This window comes from Lepisma saccharinum, chromosome 1, assembly GCF_977018435.1.
Source record: "Lepisma saccharinum chromosome 1, izLepSacc3.1, whole genome shotgun sequence".
In the NCBI taxonomy this organism is placed as follows: Eukaryota; Metazoa; Arthropoda; class Insecta; order Zygentoma; family Lepismatidae; genus Lepisma; species Lepisma saccharinum.
The window spans coordinates 164,023,008-164,037,954 of record NC_139229.1 but is presented as its reverse complement, the minus strand read 5'-3'; the positions used below and the strand labels follow the sequence as shown (position 1 = coordinate 164,037,954).

At 36.2% G+C, this 14,947-nt stretch overlaps 1 protein-coding gene across 4 annotated transcripts in view; it reads right to left on the bottom strand.

Moving 5' to 3' along the window:
* Positions 1-14,947, bottom strand: part of Adar (Adenosine deaminase acting on RNA) — a 121,325-nt gene that overhangs the window by 29,392 nt on the left and 76,986 nt on the right. For all 4 annotated transcript variants that reach the window (XM_083141893.1, XM_083141885.1, XM_083141900.1 and 1 more), the window contains exons 4-6: positions 6,141-6,295; positions 5,261-5,687; positions 1,512-1,692 (exon numbers count right to left, since the gene is read on the bottom strand). In XM_083141893.1, the coding sequence (XP_082998019.1) occupies positions 1,512-1,692; positions 5,261-5,687; positions 6,141-6,295 (763 nt within the window). The remainder of the gene's footprint in view (positions 1-1,511; positions 1,693-5,260; positions 5,688-6,140; positions 6,296-14,947) is intronic.

Below are 14,947 nucleotides of genomic sequence, written 5' to 3'. Positions count from 1 at the left end.
ACAATATATTTACTGCCCTTTCTTTCATTTTTTTTTAGTTTAATGATATTTTGAAGTTGTTTGTACGTTGAACCATTTTGAAGTCATTAGAATAATTTGTTTGGTCTGATAAAAATAACACATACCTTTCTCTTTCTACAGGTTTGATTTTGAAATTGCTAGTTTCAACAGTTGTCTTGAGTTAAATTGCCTTTATTATATGCCACCAAGAAATGCTGCGAACTTTGAAAAAAATGCAAATTAAAGAAATTCCCCCTCCTCTTCCCTTTACACCCAGAGCTATTAGGGTAATGCCCCCTGCTCTCCAACTGACACATTGTTGCTAATTTAACTTTTTTATTTTCTATTCTATAAATCTACGATATAAATAGTAGCATAATAAGCTGGAATTTAATCTTTGTCTTGGACCAGTTTCTATTTCCAAATAATAATGGATTTTGCAGTTATGCTTACATACTGTGATACATCATGCTTGTCCACTTCTAGATTTGGTAACATAAGTGAAAGCTATGTGATTCGGTAACCCCTTCTCATATTAAAAGACTTTGATTTTTGCACCCCATAGAGAATCAATATCCCTCAATGAAAGATACGGAATCACGAATTCAGGCACTGTAACCATAATTCAAAAGTACGGCTAACTTTGATTACTTTTCACTATTTCATCTTCATGAATTCATTGTTCACATAAGAATTTCTGACGTACATTAATGAACTCACTTTCTGCCACATAATTTTGCTATGTAATGCCTCACACAGAAAGGCCTTGGTGATTCAGTTGGTTCAGCATACAAATGTATTGTGGGAGAGCTGGGTCCAATTCCCAAGGTTGATGCTTTCCGGTAATAATATTTCACTCAATGTTCCTACATAAGCTCAGCCTGGAGCTGATTCCACTAAAGTTTCGCGAAGTTGGTCTCAAATCCACTTTACATTAAGGCAGGCCAATCATGACTGGACACAAATAACATTGTCACCTTGTAATCAAGAGTTCAATACCCGGTGGAGGCACATCCCACTTTGAACTGTAGGTCCAGTCCCGATTAGCCTCTCCGTGCATAAATCAATCAATCACTGGACACACAGTTTATCCAAAACACTATGCAATGTACATTCACCAGGTATCAAACAAAGGTGACAGTGTTAGCCACTGTCATACTATTCGGAAGAAGCCATCCACTATGGTCAAGTATAAGAATATGTGAAGCTCTACCTCCAAACCCCCCCCCCCCATCACCTTAGTGCCTTCATGGCATGGTGCAATACAAAGGGGGAGGGAGGGTAGTTTTTTACTATTCCACACCCCAACAATGATATAAACTGATAGATACAGGAATTTTTTATTTTGGTTTTATATTAGTGTCTGACTTTAAGTAGGCAAGAATATCATGCTCTTATGCTAAGCACAACAAACAGAGGTAAAAAGCTCATAACAACATACATTCCCTAAGTAGTTACCCCTACTTAATTCTATCTGGATCCTACGGAGCTCCTTCAAACACATTTCTTACCTTGCTATGTGATCAGCTAATACCTGTGGTAAAGCCAACTGCTCCAATGAATTGGGTCCACCTGGTGAGCTAAGGTTTCTGTTGGGTGTCATTTGAGAGGCAAAAGGTGACCATGTCATGTTATACAGTTTTGCCAAGGCAGCCTTTGCAGCGGCTGCCTTTCCTAATTTTTTACTTGGTCCTGCGTTGGAAAAAGAATACAATTAATTCTCATTTTGGGCAGCTACTGTAGAATCTGTTATATTAAAGACAGCACAATTAATGTCAAAAATTTTGCAGCACAAGGCGATTCCAGCCTTAAACAATATATACAGTTCAGAGAAAATTTGTTTTGTTATAGAAGCATTAAAATACACCCGGACATTCATATCATTTATATTCCTTTTGGCAGACAAGCACAATATGTAGGAATTTCAGCATGTTTTTCAATAAGTACTTCACAACAGCTACTTTCTACTATCTGTACAAATGTAAATGTAGTGCTAAAGCTTTCGAACAAAAAATATATCATCTAATTTGTTCATTAATTGCTGTACAAATATTCTCCTCATAGCCATATTTGGTTCATAATTTCTTATAGAAAAGCTATATCAATTCTTTCAATGTCTAATGTATTATTTTAACCCATCCAGAGTAATGGATATTTTGAATTTGAATTTGAATTCAAAATTTTGGGTGCATCAGCACTTAGGCTATTTTGCACCTGTTACATTATACGGGGTCCAGCCCCTTACCATAACTAAAATAGCATAATTGCAATGTCATGTTACTAAAATATTAAAATATTCTGACTTTCGTTAAAAGCTGATGCACACATAAGGACAAAACCAGGACAACACCCAGGATTATACTGCCCATAAGGCCAGATGCCAGAGCATCGTTAGTCTGCAAAATGCAGTCCACCAGGGTGTACTATGTGGATGTGAGGTTGACAATTGGGTGTACTACGTGGAAGCATCATCCCTTACACCCCCAGAGTAATGGATATGTGAACACACGTGAAGTATTCATACTAAGAAAATAATAACAGATATTACATGTTACATCCACTTTTCTAAAACTTTCTAGCTTCTAAATAATATCAATCCTATGGTTTCTAGAAATGTAGGGATTAAAAAAGTTACACAAGTATGTAGCTGTGTGTACATTATTTACTTAATATGAAACATCTAATTACAGTTCTTTTACATCAATAGAAATCAGGACTTCCAAAATTTCAGTTCAATGAAGTTTTTTATTTTCATGTAGTGTTGCATTATATTTGTCATAATTTGATTCATTTTCAGGTTTATTATTATTATTATTATCATCACAAATTCACAGGAAATATTTACTGAAATTTTATAGCAGCTTTAGTGGACACCTAATTTGCATGCTTACAAGGCTGGTTCACTTAATTACCAGACAAGAGTGTTTGAATAATTGTAGGAAGAACTGTTAGTCAATAGTATCACCCTCTAAGTAGCCCCTTAATCTGCAGTACATTTGTCTAATGTTGCTGCCACTTATAGAGGCATGGTGGTACTCCGTGATGTACTTTCAGAGTGTCCCTCAATATCTTATCGCGTTACATTAAATGTCCTCAAGATTCTCGAATCTTCAACTTTTGAGTGTGGTTTTCAATTTATGGAGGAAAAAAAACAAAAGGACAAGGTCAATAAACTAAAATACTCTTCTGGGCTGCCAGCATCAATGCATGAACTGGGCATTGTCCTGAACTATTTCAATTAGGGCTGAGTCAATACCAATACCAAATTCAGTGTTGTAAAATATCATTGGAATTTAACCACCAATACTGACCCTTCTATTCAGATAAATTTGCACACTTGAGGGCCGGTTTTTCAATGCCTGGTCAACTTTTTGGTCAGCCAACCACCAGTTGGAGTTCACCTCCACTCATAACAAACACTGGGTTTTTCAATGCAAAAATAACCAGAGGTTCGCTGACTTTAGGTTGGGCACGGAACAATTGTATGTTGGTAATGCTCATGCGAGGAATTTGATCCCATTGCCATCTAGATTTCTAAATTCAAATCAAATTTTGGCTGCTGGGAAAAGGTAGAACTACAATAAGGCACTTGCGGTTATTGAAATTCGTTGTTTACATTGCAAATACAGAAACAAACGTGCATGTATTGCATTGCTACAAAAAAATACATTTAGAGTGAAAACAATTGCTACACAATTGGCTTTTAACGTAAACCAGAAGAACTTCACAAAACACAAAATAGTAAAATGTAGTACAAATAAAGTATTCTTTCATACAGGACAAAAGAGACATCAGATGTAAATAATTACTATCTAGCCCATGTAATTAGGAAAATGTGTTGAGATTTTGCACGTATATTTTGACTAGAAGTTAATACCCCACTTTGTACACGTTTTTTCCTGGGAAAAAGTAACATCACAGAGTGAACATTCATACTTTACAGGCAGCTTTTACATCGTAGCTCTACCCGATGATATAATAACAATTTTTAATTCATATTTTAGAATCGCACAAAATGAAAGATAGAATCATACATAGAATCCTTCATCATACATCAGAGATGTCTACAGTACGTGCACACAAATCAAAGTTTGGCAACCATTTGTTTAGTTTTGCCTGTTACTGCACACTTCATTTGAACTTTGACAAGCGCAACAAGTTTATTTTTACACCAATGTAGCATTTTATTGAATTATTTCTTGTTCAATGTGCCTGAGAAACTGTCTGGTGAAGAACTACCTTCCAATGAGGCAGCCATGTTTGTTCGGAAACTACCAGTCATCTTGCTGACCAACAGATGAAGCACGGATCAAGTTCAGTGCCACTTAACCTCCAGTTGAGCAGTTGACCGCTGATGAAAAACCCAAAATTGCAGTAACCTCTAGTTATTTTCCCAACCCGAACTTTAATCTCTCATTGAAAAACCGGCCCTGATAGAGTTAACAAGTTAAACTACTGACAACATTCCCAAAATTCCAAGAAGTATTTGTTCATAAAAGTGACTAAAATTGAAAATACTTTCCAAATTAATATCGCTGAATATGTATCCTAAAACTAACACAATATAACTACTATGTTTTACAGTTAACACTATTTCAATTAGGGCTGAGTGAATACCAACATCAGTGTTGTAAAATATCATTGGAAATTAACAACCAATACTGGCTGATATTTTTACGCAGCCTGGTTATCTTGTGTGGTTCTTAAAAGTGCACCACATCATTTTTGCAGATTCCAAATATCCTGGAAATTATGCAAAATGCATATTTATTATTATTATTTTTGCAACACCGTTATAAGGATACATGAACTGAAGGGGTGTCAAGGTGAATCCTGCAATTTCCAGAGGTCTTTTTCTGCATCATTGCAGGACAATCTCATAGTACTCATTATTTATGGTTTTTTCAAGTGGTGCACAAGGCCATCCATGTTAGCAAACACAATCAAAATGAATTTGACTTTTGAATGGCCTTGGAGAGGATGACATAGAAATTTGTGATTAAATGCTATCTTATGTGAAATAATGAATATTTTAAAACAAAAGTCTGATCGACTGACATGGGATAGTTCCAATGGAAAACATATTTGTTAAAATTTGAAATATTCTGATCTCCTTTACATTATTTGGAATAGGTAAGAAAATCAGCTTTTGTATTGGTTTAATGAGATATAAACTGAGCCCTAATTTCAATATTGCCTTGAGAAAGAATCTAAAATTGTAAGCCCTGCCAAGATTCATACACTCTACATGTAAGCTTACCTGTGCCCTCAAATGTTTCTCCATCAATAGTCACTTGCATCGTGAACTTCGCATATGGTTCTCCATTCTCAGATAAACACTCATACTTTAAACCGGGCCGCAACTCATTAAGTAGCATAACAGGACTCTTATCACCTGGAGTAACAGGTAGCCTAGCCCTCTTTGGTTGTGCAGGCAAAGCACCATTTTGAGCTTTTGTCGGAGTTTCTGATTGTCCACTGGCATTTGGATCAAATGCATTGAACAAGGTAGCATCATTCTCAGAGATGTCTGACGTAAAGTCCATATTCACAATTTGCATTCCCATGGCATGGTGAGCTTCGGGTGCATTTTTGAACTGAACGAATGATCGAAGGGCCGCTTCTGCAGCTGCATGTTTTGCAAGCTTCTTGGACCTTCCTTGTCCTTGAAATGTTTGTCCATTTACCTACAAGGAATCAAATTTTAAATATTATGACTACTGTGACATAAGTCAAATTTGGCTATCCCTGTCAACATTAACTTGGAAAATTCTTCCAGGCTTACTGTTATTTACTTATGCATTATTACAAGGCCAAGAGACTGATTAATATGTACTCTATTGGTATCAGCCCCTGCAACAGCATATTGATATGTAGGTCAAATTGAATCATTTTGGAATGCCATGTATTGTAAAAGCACATTTGAAAATCAAGCAAACTCAAATTAACACAATGGTACTTTTAAAACATGCTCTTAGCTACAATCTTGTACTAACTACCATTGAAATTTATTATAATATGGGGCAATTCCTTGAGATATTGAATATGAAGTTGAAATTAGGACATTTCGGAAGGAATGGTATCAACATGATGATGTCAGTAACGTTTTGCAACATCATAAGGGAATTAACTTTTCTTACCTCAACGGCTACAGTAAATGTTGGAGCATGTACTGGTCCTGACTGTGACACAAGGTTATAAACAAGTCCTGGCCTCATCTCATTTAAAGCACACACAGCATTCTTAGGTTGCGTGGGTCCTGCATTCTTCTTTCTTTTCTTCTTTGCTGGGCCAGCTTTATGAAAAAGCATATTTACTACAAAATTTCAACGTGGGAAAATTATGATACATTTTATGCACACACCTTAAGAACGTAGGAAACACAGTTTCCCCTAAATTCGAAAGACTGATAAAAATGTGACCATGGCTAAAATGTTAGGAAAAACTGAGGTCATTATAATATCAGTAGTCAAATAGGCTTGTAGAGAACAGCAGTTATTGGGTTGATGCATAAGTTCGTAGCGTTTGGGTTTGGTGTGGTAACACTGTGGTGTTAGGAGTTTGTTTATCGTTTAATGTTCATCAGTTGGAGTGGCATTGTTGTGCTTGTGAATCTTCATTGAAGTTTACAGATTTGAAGAAAGACAGTGTTATTTATGGGCTAAAGAACAATGATTGTCCAGTGCGGGGGAAAAAATACATTTCCAACATATTCTTCTGTCTGAGTTTAACATAGGGGCAAAGGCAGCGGAGCCAGCTTGAAACATTTGTCCCTTGTACGGGGAGAATGCGAACGGGGAAAGCAGGGCAAGAAAATGGTTTTGCCATTACACAGGGCATTTTTGACTTAAAGCATTTCTCCACGTTTCGGAAGACCATCGGGCTTTAATGAAGACAATTTGAACACATTAATCCACAAGGATCCATATCAGTTGACTTGAGATTTAGCAAATGTGTTGAACTGTGACCATTCAACCATCGTACGACATTTGCATTCCATGGGTAAGGTTCAGGATACCGCACACTTTGAATGAAAACAACCAAATCAGCGAGTAAGCCAAGAAGACAGCAACAAGTGCTGCGACACGATAACGTACACCCACACTCCACTAACATGAAAAAACGTGCTATCCAGGAGCTTAAATGGGTAGTTATTACACATCCTCCTTCCTCCCCCCCCGATCTTGCACCCCCGGATTGCTACCTTTGAAGCTCTCAATCCATCCACCTTCAAGGAAGTTCCTTTGGTGTTGAAAATGCTCTTCAAATTTGGCTCGATGATGCTTTTAACACCAAATCAGCTGATTTCTTCAGGCGTTGAATTGAAAAACCAGGAAAATATATTACAGTAACCCCCGACTTACGTAATACATGACTTACGTAAATTCCCAGTTACGTAATAACTGTATGTGGCTGTTACAAGACTTTATTTTATTTGATAAGTGTGATTTCAGTTTGTTTTTATATTATTTTATATATTTTTCATACTTTTATAGTTTATATCCGAGTAAATACTGCTGCATGATGTTTCATTCATAGGCATAGTTAGGTAGGGGCTAGGGGGGGCTAAGCCCTCCAGAACCACACATTAGCCCCCAAATGCATGTGACAAATGCATAGAATAATTAAGGAAAGCGAAACCACACACATTATTTAAAAATATCTCATGAAACTTTCATATGTTATTCTTGTGGTGTGGCAGTCGCACATAAGGAGAGAAGTTCAAATTATGTCCTGATGTAGAATACAACGAAAGTTAAAGTGCATGTGCCTTTTTACAGGAACCATATGTTCCGGACAAAATTTCAATTCAAATACATCATCGTTATTTCTTTTGATCTTCCACCTTAAAAACATTATCATATTCAAACAATAGCGCCATTGCATCCAGTGTTGACATAAATGTAGCATTTCAACCATGAGTTCCTACAATTGTGTTTTTTTTTTTTCGAAAATAAAAAAGAGAAGCTGTCATTGTAGAGACTTGAACAGAATAGCAGTTTTGATGAAAAAAAAAAAAGGCATCAATGCAAAGAATTGAATTTAGTTTGTATGGATTTGTATTCCGTGCGGAACATTTAAAGATGTACGCCTAAATGTCACGTGAATGTGTCGAAATCCTGTAGAAGCGATTCAATCATGCATTAAATGGTGATAACTACAGTTTATTGGCGAAATCACTCTTTTCGAAGTTTTCTGTAATCGTTGCACAGCGTCACCTATGTATGCAGATGTGCGGGATTTATTTGGATTTTTCATTGTACGAAGTAGAAAGTTGTGTTCAACTCTCCTGGTGATGGGTGAATCTTGAGGATAACTTCTCTAGTTCTAGGATCCTGCTCTAGGAATCTCAGGTATCTATCGCTTGGAGTCTCAGGATAAATTGAGTCCTCTGAAGGTAAGAAGAAGCTTATTTGTTGCTTCAAGTAACACATGGGAATCTTATCGTGGAAGGATACATGCTTATGCTGGTTATGTAACAAGAAATCTTAATTATCTTTTGGAGATTGGAAATTATCGGAAAATCATTCTTTGATGTTCCTTTTGATTGGAGAGTTTATTAATAGTAAAAGTCAGGCATCAAGCAAACAAGCTTAGACTATGGAATTTCAGAAAGAAAATTAAAGAATGCAAGGGAAAAGTGATCATATAAAACCTGTTTCGAATGTCATAACTGGTTTTCTTTTAAAGTCATTTGGTCGATGATCCTCATTTAAAAGTCCAATTTTCAGGATAATTAAATAATATTTCACCTACAAATAGCAACTTTCTATATACTTCTAATTCATGTTCTTTTTTGTATTTTGTTTCATTCAGACCTTCTTTTCAGGCACAAATGGTAATTCTCTTTAATAAATAAATGAATTTATCCTTAAGCCTACATAGAGACCAAGAATATCCCACCTTTCACGATAATTCAGTAACTTTCAATGTTCTCAATTTTGTAATAGTCTGTAATTCTTCGTTTTCTTAATTCACTTCTTCAATAGGCATTTCCTTAAGATCGGAAAGTGTCATAATACTTACAGTATTTCAGTTTAGTGCACTTAATTTTAGAGTCCCATATATATATACATATAAAAATACATATTATTTTGTTAAGCATTTTCTTTTAGATACGCAGCTGCTCATTAAATGTTGGCAAAATTTATACGTTGCTGTACATTCTTATTTGGTCTCTGATTTGCCAATAGGTGATACTGGACTATAATCTGAATCAACAAAACTTAGAATGGCGTTGATTTCTGTCAGATAAGATATTAAGTAATTAACATCCAAATTATAAGAATGCATAGTATATTGGTTAAAAGATCTGCATGGAAGTTATAAATGAATGGAAAATTATTACAGCCTAATAAATAGTATTCTGGGGAGCTCTTAGCAAACATCTACAAGATTAATAAGAGAGCAAACCAACTAAGTTCATCCTTCCCCCCCTCTGATAAAAGCATAAATCACACCCTGGTGATCATTTTCAGTTGACTTCTTACATACCTAGGAAAGACTGCCAGCTGAACTGTCTCTTTCTACAATGAGATGTATTAAAACATGGCTCAAGTCAACAATGGGCAAGTTAAATGTTCTTCCATATTACCATTAAACACTGGCGTACGAAGGATTTTTATTTCTGGAGGGGCTGGAATTGCAAAGGTGGATAGATTTCAAGGAGTGCAGCATACACAGTGAGATATTACGTATATATATAGAACTTTCCATTCCTACAATGGCGATCGAGGGTTTTTTAAAGGGGGTTTGCATTTACATTTACCACTCTGTTTTTCTTTCGAGTTCTTTACTGCTTTTATTTGAAAATATTGGGAATTATATTTAATATAGTTTTACGCTTTAATATTTTTTATATTAACTTATATTATAATATTAGTGTTTAGTTATGACTTGGGGGATGTGCTTCTGTTTAATATATTGGTTATAACTTTATAATAAAGTATTATATTTATTGGTTTCATTTTCTCACAATTTCAGTCCCATCAGCCCTCCCTGCATAGGCCAGTGCTACTAAAAAAAAGGAAAATTTTAGTTGAAGGACAAAATTTTTTTTAGGAATTTATACAGATGTGCAAGAAACAGTGCACTTCTATTGAAGTTTTAGATACGTAATTGGTTTGATATCTTAAAGTTTTCTTCACGAATCTAGTCACAAGTGGTTCTCAGTTGTAGTAAAATTAAGAAAATGTCAAGTTTCGTTGTATAGAAATTAAGGAAATTTAAATTTTTACTATTCCATTACCTATGTAGATTGTGCTTTAAAATGCCTTGCAGCATTATACAAGGCACATGTCAAAAAAAAGGGCCGATATTTTTTAAAAAACAAGAAAATGATAGGAGAAGAAATTTATTGTGATTGATAAACAAGTACATACCTTGGCTATTTTTCAACGTAGTCACCATTAACCTCCAGACATTTCTGATAGCGTGGCACAAGCTTCCGTATACCCTCTGCGTAAAAATCTGCCGCCTGAGAGTGCAGCCAGTCCAGAACTGATGTCTTGAGCACATCACTGTCCTTGAAACGCTTCCATGCAAGCCACTTTTTCAGGTGAAGAAAAAGAAAGTAATCGCTGGGGGCAAGTCGGGGCTGTAAGGAGGATGATTGAATAGTTCCCATCGAAATCTTTCAATTGTCTCAACAGTACGAGCAGCTGTGTGTGGGCGGGCGTTGTCATGGATCAGAAAAAATCCAGAGCGTAGCATTCCTCTCCTCCAATTTTGGATGGCACGTCGCAGATTATTCAGTGTTTCGCAATACACCTCTGCTGTAATTGTTCGTCCTGGTTCCAAGAATTCCACAAAAATCACACCCTTTTGGTCCCAAAACACGGTTGCCATGATTTTGTGAACTGATGGTGTTTGTTTGAATTTCTTCGCTTTAGGAGAACCAGAGTGCCGCCATTGCATTGACTGCTGCTTCGACTCCCCAGTGGTGTACGATATACATGTTTCATCCCCCGTCACTATATGCAAAAAGAGGTAATCCCCATCCTCCCCCAGCTGGGCAAAAAATCACGTGCAGCTGTCCTTCTCTGTTCTTTGTGAGTGTCAGCATTTTTGGTACCCACCTCGCACACAGTTTGTGATACCCCAGGTTGTCAGTCACAATTCGATGCACTGTTTTCGCAGACACTTCTAGAAACACTCAGGCGAGTTCAGATATTGTGAACCGGCGATTGGAACGCACTTTCTCATTAACGCGTTTCACCAGATCCTCCATCTGAACACTAGGCCTTCTGCTATGCTCATTGTCATGGACATTTAAAAGCCCTTCCCGAAACTCTCTAACCTTCCCTTCACTCATCACTGTCGGTCCATAAATGGCACACAATTCCCTATGGATGTCAGCTGCATTCTGTCCTTTGGCGTTCAGAAATCGTATGACAGATCTCACTTCACAATTGGTGAGATTTTGTATTACGGCAGCCATTTCCCCTTACTGCTACTCGCATGTACACAACCCCACTCTGACGATTCTATCTCTGTTGCAAGCACAGAATACTAGGGCATGCTCCTGCGCATGCTCAACTTCATCAGTGTTGCCAACCCCACATAAAAAATTATCGGCCACTTTTTTTTTACATGCACCTCGTAGTTTGCTCAGTACCATGAACACAGGATTACCCATTAAAATTATGACATATTAAAATCATACCTTCTTTATTCTAAAGAAGAATTTATTCTTTAATAAATTTGCAACGATCTGTAATAGCATATTTATTCCTTTTATCGAAGCATGAATAAAGTTAGCCCCAGCTAGCCCCCCCCCCCCCCCCCCAAGGGGATGGGCATAACTACGCCTATGTATATACATACATATAATAATAATAAATATTGAGGTTTCTTACGAAGTTACACTTAAGCAATTTACAAATTCGACTTACATAAAATTCAAGTTATGTAAAGGTTTACGGAACACATTACCTACATAACTCGGGGGTTACTGTACTGATTAATTTATGTCTTTTGTTAATCTGAAATTAGTATAAAATAAAAATACTTTTGCCACGGTGAAAAAAAAATGAACTTATGCATCAACCCAATACCTTTTAATATCATTTTAATATGAACACAATTAAAATACGTATTTCATCCATCTCTTCATACCTTTATCATCTCGTTAATTTTGTATGTATGAAGTGTAAGTAGTTTCAGAACAGACCAAGTAACCATTTAAGTTTTCATGGCCAAGAATTGTTTTCAAATTATGTAAATAAGACATGAATATGTAAATCGGATATCAATTTGGTTAGAGCAAAACTGATGCAACATGTCAATATTTTTAACAAAATAAGTTAAATAATGCCAATCAGCTTTTGGTGTATACCTACTATTTTGGGAAAAATTGGGAAAAATTATTGCGCATAGAGGACATGATATTTTCAACTAAATTTATAATCAGTACTTTTTTAATGTGATATTTTCAAGTCCACCTTTGTCATATGACTTTGCCATTGGATCAATATCTGTTCGGTCATTTTAAAAACATCACAAAATATACTTTTATCATTCAGGTAATATCTTAACTTTCTAATATTTCCTACATAAAATAAGTTATGGCTCCTGGCATTGTTATTTTCATGTGCGCACTCACTATGTTTCCATGCAAAATTCAAGTTAAACTATAAAAGGCAGAAAAAATTGAAGTATGTAGCATGCACACAAGGGAGATAAATTCAATTTGGGTTTCATCTACATCAGTGGTTCTCAAACTGTGGTACATGAACAACTTGAAGGGGGTATGCCATCTGCTTGGAAGAGAAATGTTGAGAATACGCACACAACAACATTAGTCACTGACACTCTTTATCTTTGTTTCATGTGTCTTGAAATAAAATACTCGTTCAAAATCTATAATAGACTAAATTTGGAGTCGAACATCCGCTTGAAAGTTTCAAGTGCACAACCAGACATCAAGAAATTGTGTCAGGCTATGCACACACATCCTTCTCACTAGAAACTCTGAGGATTCACAATAAAAACTACACAATTGTGCTAGACTGTTTGTTTACACACTTATTTAGGTTCTTTACTTTTTTCAACAACTGTGAAAAAATATATGAAAATTAGTTTTTTTACGTACTTCTTAGCATACATGTGCTTCACATTTTTATTTTTGTAACTAATCATAAAGATTGTAAACATAGGAACACCCAATAAAATAATACACATAGGATTATAATGCTTATTTGTTTACCATCTTTCATATAGTCGGAATGCCATTTTGCTCTATTGCAGATACAAGCCTCCAACATATCAAAAACGTCCCACCAATCAAGCAGCCACGATTCAGAGAAAACCTATGGTGAGGGGTGCATTAGACGTTTAGATATGACGAAAGGGTACAATGAAAAAAAAAAGTTTGAGAACCACTGATCTACATTATACTCTTTCAATTTGTAAGCACCTTCACTAGGATACCAGTTCTCTCTATATATTTTTTTTGATTGCTAATATACTAGTTACACCTTATACTGTAGTTCAACATGTGTGCATTTAAATGAGGATGGGAGACAAATAATAAAGTTCCCCTTGCACACTGCACCATGCCAGGAAGGCACATATAAGGGGGGATGTGGAGGTAGGCCGCACACATTCTCAATATCAGCCATTTGGGGAGGGGGTGATGTGATCAGCACTACTCTCTGATCATCTTTAACTCCCCAGGTATCCAATTATTTGAGTATGGGTAAACCTCGGAGCTGCTTTATGCATAGACAAAGCTGGACTCTAGATCACCTACTCTGAGAATCAAACCTGGGTCTTCCCGGGTCACTCATGTGACAGTTAGATATCCTACCGATTAGACTGCCATGGCTCCCGAGAATGAGAGATAATTGTTCCAAATTCAAAAAGAAAAGTACATTCAGTTTGAAATTACAGAGAATGAAAAACTCATTTATTTCATGGAAAGTAATTACAAATTTTCTATATGCTGCATCAAAAGAACAGCACATGTATTATTTTCATATAGTCTATAAAAAGATAATGTGTTATTTTCATATAGTCTATAAAAAGATAAATTTTATGGAAGATATGAAACCATTCAACATTAATAAAAAAATTATATGATAAAAACTTGAATTTACCAAAACATACTGTGAGCTCCACTTGGCAAAACGAAAATAAGCTTAAACCACTAATAGTGGTCTCCTCAAACTAGAAGGTGTGGAAGTACGGCCACTAGATGAAAGATTGTTGCACCTTGCAACAATACAACACAATGTATGCATTTAATCTTACTGCTATAACAGCCATTCTGTAGGATTGTCACAAAGTCTAATTCCATACATTCTTGTTCAATGTCATATATGAACACTGAGTGATTAGCATCATACTCTGGCTGTGTTTGAAAGGTACGAAGTACAGACTTGAAGTATGGTCTTCACGGAAGTGACGTCACCTAGTGCGGTTCGAAAGCGCGAAGTACACAAGCAATCGAGACCATTGCTCAGAGCACGGATTGTTGCAGACTTAGTCACGTGATTTCCACACTCGTTGTTCATATGTTTGAAATCAAGGGGGTAGAAAGCCAGCAACACAGGTTTGCAAGTTGTTGGTTGAAGTTCTTTTAATGTGTGGAAATGTATTCATAAGAACATTTGAAAATGCTATGCATTTTCTATGGTGAAAAACAAGTGTTTAAAACGTTGGGAAAACAACAAGTCCTCAGTTTTATCTATTGATCGTATTTGGCGCTGCAGTCGAAGTGCAATTCGAAAGACTTTCACATCCAGTCCACCACTTCAAGACCATACTGTGAGGATGCTCGCTTCAAGTACGGTCTTGCACCTTTTGGACACAGCCTATGATTGCCTTTAACCTTAAAGATACTACCCGATAGGAATCTGAGTGGGGCTTAGAGCCACTTAAACATAGCACTACAGGTATAGATTTGGAGCAACTAGATGTCTTACCTCCTGACAGACCATTGTTA